Below are 7,129 nucleotides of genomic sequence, written 5' to 3'. Positions count from 1 at the left end.
TTCTGCTTAAAACGAATTTGGATTTTTTTTTGGTCACTTATAATACCGAGCACTGTAATGCTTAAAACCCAGTCCTTCCCCAGAGAGAAAATACATTCACTTGTTACTCATTTAATCACCTCATCCTGCTTCCCTGTGATAGGGTGAATTATGTCTTTTATTTTATTACTTGGTAATAAAGGCTATATTTATTTTTATAACTGTAAGGAGCCACCTGTGATGAGTACTGAATCCCTCAATTCCCTTGCAGAACAATACTGAACTGCAATTTGTAACCCAATGTATGGAGGGTTAGAGAGGGATTATGTAGGAAAGCGTGGGCAGTTTACTCAAATATTTCATCAAGTGAGCCAGAGAGTAAGACGATTATGAGTCTCTGCTGAAGGATAGGTGACTTAAGGTATCGGCCAGTCTGGCCAGTCTCTGAACTCGACCCTTTGGAGGGATGGGGCCCCCGGCAGGTGGATGGCAGCGGGACCCATTCATAAAACCCAGGGCTCCCAGCTGGCTTCTCTCATTGGCCCTGGTGGGAGGGGGCGTGTCCCGCGGGTGGAGCGCGCCCCGGGCCCAGGGGAGTGGGAAGATCCACGCTTGGGTGGAGCCAGGGGGCATTCCTTGTTTTTCCCGGCAGGATTCTTTTCCCCTCGCTGTGTTTCTCCTCTCTCCCCCGGGGTGGGGATGGTACGTCCCACCCTCCTCGCATTCCTGCCCCTCCTCCCGTCCTGAGCCGTGGTGCCGCCGCCATCTTGGCACGTCAGGTTGAGGAAAGAGCCAAACCCTGGCTTTGAGGGGCCCGGATTGGGAGACCCTCCCGCGGTAGACAGGGAGACCTACCCAGCCAGCCCTCCTCCCCAACTCCCTGCTTGCGCGCGGGCTCCGAGGCTCGCGGAGGCCCTCCCGGTTCCTGTCAGGCCCAGGGAGGAGGGGCGGGCGCTGCGGCCGCTGCCTCCCGGGGACGGGCGGTACCACCCAGGCGGGGAGGAGAAGGCCTGGTGACGGCGGGGCGGTGGCACCGCCCGGGGGCGGGGTGCGGAGCGGGCCGGCCGGCTCCCTGGGGTGGGGCGGGGCGGGGCGGGGCGGGGAGGGCGGAGCGTGGGGCGGACGGAACCACCGGGGCGGGGTGGGGAGGTAACGGGACGGGCGCGACCATGGCGCGGTGAGGGAGCAGGGGTGGGGATCGGTCCGGGGGAGGCCTGGGGCCGCTGGCTTGTGTGCCGTCTCGGCCGCCCCCCCTTTCGCCGCCGCCGCCGCCGCCGCCCCGGGTATGTCGTCCAACTGCACCAGCACCACGGCGGTGGCGGTGGCGCCGCTCAGCGCCAGCAAGACCAAGACCAAGAAGAAGCATTTCGTGTGCCAGAAAGTGAAGCTATTCCGGGCCAGCGAGCCGATCCTCAGCGTCCTGATGTGGGGGGTGAACCACACGGTAACCAGCTCCCCCGCGCGCGCCCTTCCGAGCGCGGCCCCGAGCGCGTTCACGCCCCCCGCAACCCCAGGCCCTCGCCCCGCGGGCCCTGCCAGTGACGCCTCCAAACCCTGGCCAAGCCACTAGCACGCCCACCCCACCCTCGCACGTCGTCCGGGCTGGGTGTGCCTCCTCGCGTGGCACGCGAGGCCTGGTGTCTCCGATGGTGGTATCCCGTCGCCTCCTCCCCTTCCCTCCAGCCCCTCAAGCTTCCTGCGTCTGGCTTCATGCAGCCCCTGGAGCGCAGATGGAAGGCCTGGGTGGGGTGGAATCTCTTTCATCCCCTCTTCCTCTCTTCTCATCTCACCTCGTTTGTTGCATTTGTTTCCTCCCTCGTTCCTTATATCGGCTGCCGAGCTCACTGTCCAGTTGATAGGGCAAGTGGCATTGGCCTGCCTGGATATTCCTCTTCTAGTTATTTGGTTGGTGTGGCTGCTCAAAGTTTCCCCATCCTCTAGACCTCCTTACCACTGACTGGAAATCCTTCCTGGGTTTCCATTTTTTTCTTCTTGAATGAGGTGTATCAACTGGAGAAGCACAGGCTTCCTTGGACCACAAACACTTTACTAGGGTCTTCCTAGATTAGGGAGAAGAGAGAATGTATCCATTTGAGAGAAAGTGATGCCTGCTTATGAGGACTATTCATAGTAGAAATAATGTGGCTTCCTGAATTCTCCTATGGTGTTCCTGTCAAAGATGTTTACTCTCTGTTAAATTGAGCTTTCTATTGTATGCTCATAAAGGGTGTGATAATGGATGGTGATTAGGATGAGAAAGAGGTTCCCTGACTCCTTGGGGTTCTTTGAGATTGTCTAACAGCTCCTGTTAGGAAGTTGGAGCCTAGCACAGTGTTTGAGCTGGAGGACTTTGTGTCTTATTTGTTTGGGGTCTTTCTTCTTTCTCTTCCAACCACTTGCTGTTTGCATTCTGACCATTTCATTGTGAGTTCCTACGCCAGAAATAAGCAGAGGAAGTAAAAGGACCTGAAATACCAACTTCACCAACTAAAAGTAGGAATCAGGAAAAAGAAGCATGGCTTGAGTTTCCTGTGGATATCAGTTCTTTAGGCTCCCTGACTTCACTGAGCACTTGAAATTGCCCCCAAGATGAAATGATGACAAAGGGACCCAAGGCCAGCAAGACTTTTTGCTTTGCTTTACTAGAAGAGCCTCTGGCTGGAGATTGATGAGCTGTTGTCTGAGCCAGGGTTTTAGATCTTTACATCTAATACGGAAATGAACATGTTTATGGTGAGGTCTTTGTTGATTTCTTGGTTTTTGGCAAGTTACTGTGTTCAGTAGCCTCACTGAGGTGAAGGTCCTGACCAGGGTAGGGAGAACCACTAGTTTAAAGCCTAGACCTCTGGAGCTGCTTTGGTTCAACAGTCCAGCAGAGTTTGTTCCTTCTGTTTCCTGCTGCCTCAGGGGTCATCTGACAACATTGCAAGGGAAACTGGGTCATCAAAATGTGAACCCTGTGTCCCTGCCTGAAAGTCAGTCCTTGATTTTTGTCCTGCAGCTTCTCACTAGAAAGCATCCTGTCTGTACAGAGAACTGAGGTCTGAGACTCAGGAATATTACATCTAGTCAGAAGGGCCTTTGGGTCCCTTCTTTGATACATGAAGAAATGGAGGCCCTGATAGGAGGATTAGGTTGCCTATGGTCACAACAAAAGATGTAGCTCATTGTCCAGCACCGTTGGCTAATGATGGTGCTCGAATGAGAGGTCTCGTTTTCTTTGCCTCCTGTTCATTGTCCTGCCTCTCAGACAAGTGCCAGGACAGATGGGGATTATGGTCTTGTTAGAAAACCTGAAGATATGCTCAAAGTGTGTGTGCCTGTGCCTGCCAGTTCCCAGGATTGCGTGTAGTGCTTGGTTTTCTGATAGGCAGGCAGTAACTCTTTGAATGGCAAATTAAGAGGTATCTGTGATTCCTACTTTCTTGGACTAGGCAGTCAGCCTCTTTCTTTACTAACTTTAAGAAAGTTTGAGGGCTAGCTGGAAAGGCATTGACTTTTAAGCAAGACCTATGCCTCTGGACACAATGAGTGAGCACCACAGGGGAAATGCACTGGGCTCCACTGCCCTGGATGGGCTGAGTTTCAGAGGTAAGTTAAACAAAAGTTTTATTGCTTCCTCTTAGCTTGCAGTAGGGTCTAGTCGCCATCTGGGAAATGGAGCATCTCCCCAGAAGAAGACTATAAAATCTTGCAGTTCTCTAGGGAGTCAGGACCGTGTTGTTCTGGTGGACTGATAGCCTTTCTTGGAGGTTACCTTCCTTCAGAAGCCCACTGTTGCCACTTTCTGCAATATAAGGTTTCAGATATCACCTTTTCTTTGATTCTTTAGTTTCTCACCCATTTAAGCATTTAGACCATGATTGTCTGTGGCTGATGGTGTATGAGATGTGAAGGATGGATATGTCTTTATCTACAGCACAGGCCAATTACATACTTTCCCATGAGGTGGTTGACTTACTTCTAGGTGGAAAAAGAGAGGCGTTTGAACTCAGCGTTGTAACAGGAGCTCCTCTTGTGGGCAAGAGATGCAGCCCATGGACTGTGTGGAGGAAGACTGCATAGGAAATGGGGAGAAGAATCAGACAACTTTAGATCTGTCAGGGGGAGAACGAACATAGAGAGAAAACAAGTGTTTTAGTGGATGAAATACAGTTCAGAGGGTCTGGAGTTAGAGAAGAGATTGCCTCAGAGAGGAGTGTGGAGACCAGAGGAGGCCAACCTTGCTTGATAACCTGTTGGCCGTTTTAGGAACCTGGTATGTGTGAAGCTTCACCCAGGTGATCGGAAGGATTGATGGTAATTAACCATTTGGGAAGCTGCCAGACTGGTTCTTCAAAGTGACTGCACCATTTTTACATTTCCACAGATAGTGTGTATGGGTTCCATTTTCTCCACATCCTTGTCAACACTTGTTATTGTCTTTTTTGTTATAGCCACCCTAGTGGGTTTGAAGCGCTACTTCATTGTAATTTTGATTTGCATTTTCTAGCTAGCTAATGATGGTGAGCATATTTTCATGTGCTTACTGGCCAGTTGTGTATTTTCATTGGAGACATATCTATTAAGAGCCTTTGCCAATTACTTCTTTGCCCATTTTTCAATTGGGCTATTTGTCTTTTTATTATTAAGTTGTAGGAATTCTTTGTATATTGTAGATGCAAGTTCCTTATCAGATACATGATTTGCAAATATTTCATCCCATTCCTTGGGTTGTCTTTTTTACTTTTTTTTTTTTTTAAACAATCCATTTTTTAATTTTTAAATTCTTGACATTACAGAACTAAACTGAAATTTATTAACATTCCACTCTTACATTTCTTATCGACAAACAAATAAAATTAATGAGCCTAAAACCCAAAACAAAACTAAAAACAGGGAAAAGCTTATAAAATTTAATACGGATCCCAGCATTAATAACTGAACAGAGAATGTGATTTTTAAATTCTTAGCAGATGATAAAGTTGTGTAGAAACTGAACACTTAGAAATTGTTTAAAACCTGGAATCACTGAGCAGAAATTACACAGTTGGATCATGGGAAAACAGCAGCAAGGGGTTATGAGTGAACCTACACTGTTCTAGCTGCACCCCATGCCCTTCTCAGAAGAAAGCCTGGCATTGATTAGTTATTGACTAATACTGGCAGCAGAACCAGTGATAGTAACCTGCCTACCAGAAGAGCCTTCCACTGGGTTGGTAGTTTTGATATGGGCCCCCAACATCTGGCAGGTCTCATTAATGTTGGCACCTTGGTGCCCGATTATTCAGTCAATTAAGTTATTTGGAATGGTGAGTTCATGGGTGGTTTGAGTAGATGCATCCAAACTTGCCCAATAGCCTTTCACCTCTGGAGAGCTGGAGTCAATTCTGATGAATCTGGTCCCGCTGTGCATCATGGCAAAGTGAGACTGTTGTCTTGTCACCTGGTTCAGCTTGGCCAGATCGAGCAGAGAAATGGTGTGTTGTCCTTGGATCTATTAGGCATCTAGAGGTTGTCCCTCTAGGTCATGGGTGGTATGGGAGTAGCCCGAAGGTCCACTGCACCGATCTTGGCCGGCCACGCAGATGACTAGAGAGCTGGCCAGCATGGGCTGGTACGGAATGGTCAGGACTCTCCCTTGCAGAGACTGGGAGAGCATCTCCAGCATGACCAGGTAGATCTACACTCGGTGACAGACTGTGGCACGCCAACAATGGTGATGGCCCGCTCGGTAGAGTTGGGCAGCATATGCCCTGCCCCTGGACCTGGCCCTGGTACTTCTTTGATCTTACACCCGCCCTTCCCAATGAGGGAACCACACTGGGTGGCCGGCACCACCAGCCTCAGGGTGACCAGGGGCTGCAGTGCTGTTGGTCATGGAGCTGTTGATATCTTCTTCCAGCTTGTTGATGATGACGAAGATCTTAAAGATGGCATTGGTGGGGCCGGTCAGAGTGATGATTCTCTCTGGACAATTCCCCTCTGAGATGTTGATATGTGCTTCACTCCTCGTGGATTATCTTAACTGACTCCCCTTTCTTCCCAGTGATGCTTCCTACTTCCTTTCCGTGCATAAGCAGCCGAGTGGTGAGGGTCACATTTAGAACACTTTCAGTCACACCGGCATCCATGGCGAGCGGCGGGCCGTGTTCGGGGGAGTTGGGCTCCTAACGTGGTCAAGTCTTCGGTGGCTGGCGGGTGGAGGGGAGGTGTAGGCCCAAAACTGCGGGCGCGAGGCGAGCGAGGGCTGCGGGAGAGAGTGAGGGCTGCGGGAGAGGGCGGGCACGGGCGGCAGGCTCCTGCGGGGGCTCGACCAAGGCGGCTGTGGTCCACGGCGGCTGCGGTGGAGGGGGCGAGTGGGGCGGCTGGCGGGTGGGCGAGGGCGGGGCGGTGGCAACTCCAGCGGCAGCCTCAGCGTCTATTTTACATTCTTGATGGTATCTTTTGAAGTTCAAGTTTTTTTTAAAATGGACTTTATTCTTTTAGAGCAGTTTCAGGTTCATAACAGAATTGAGCAGAAAATACAGAGTTCACAAGTAGTCCTCCCCACCTACACATATATACTCCCCTCCCCTCAACATCCCTCATCAGTGTGGCATATTTGGTTCAATCAAGGAACCAACGTGAACACATTATTATCAATCAAAGTCCCTACTTTACATTAGGGTTCACTTTTGATGTTTTACATTCTATGGATTTTGACAAATGCATAATGACATGTAGTATCATACAGAATAATTTCATTGCCCTAAAAATCCCTTGTGCTCCATCTATTCATTCCTCCCTCTCCCCAAACCCCTGGAAACCATGATCTTTTTATTGTTTCTGTAGCTTTGCCATTTCCAGAATGTCATTTGGTTGGAATCTTACAGTTTGTAGCCTTTTCAGACTGGCTTCTTTTCATTTAGTAATATGTTTTTCAAGTTTCTTCTATGACTTTCATGGCTTGATAGATCTTTTTTTTCTGTACGTATATATTTAAATTTAAATATATGTACTATTATTGTTTCTAAGAATGTTTAGAGCTTTAGCTTTTTAAACTTACATAGTTATCAAAGGTATAAAGCCAACCACAAAATAAGAATTAACTCAAAAAGATACACACACCCTACTATTAACAGCAACATTATTTTTAATTGCCAAGATATGGAAGCATCCTAAGTGCACA

At 49.2% G+C, this 7,129-nt stretch overlaps 1 protein-coding gene and 1 pseudogene across 1 annotated transcript in view; one reads left to right on the top strand and one right to left on the bottom strand.

Moving 5' to 3' along the window:
• The first annotated feature begins 1,126 nt into the window (after positions 1–1,126).
• Positions 1,127–7,129, top strand: part of PIP4K2B (phosphatidylinositol-5-phosphate 4-kinase type 2 beta) — a 35,372-nt gene continuing 29,369 nt past the window's right edge. Inside the window, exon 1 of the mRNA XM_010991847.3 lies at positions 1,127–1,423. Within this exon, the coding sequence (XP_010990149.1) occupies positions 1,265–1,423 (159 nt within the window). The 5' untranslated portion in view covers positions 1,127–1,264. The remainder of the gene's footprint in view (positions 1,424–7,129) is intronic.
• Positions 4,884–6,192, bottom strand: LOC105099062 (poly(rC)-binding protein 1-like; annotated as a pseudogene).

Source organism: Camelus dromedarius, chromosome 16 (genome assembly GCF_036321535.1).
Source record: "Camelus dromedarius isolate mCamDro1 chromosome 16, mCamDro1.pat, whole genome shotgun sequence".
NCBI classification, from domain to species: domain Eukaryota; kingdom Metazoa; phylum Chordata; class Mammalia; order Artiodactyla; family Camelidae; genus Camelus; species Camelus dromedarius.
The sequence above is the reverse complement of the archived record's forward strand: the minus strand, read 5'-3'. Positions and strand labels throughout refer to the sequence as shown.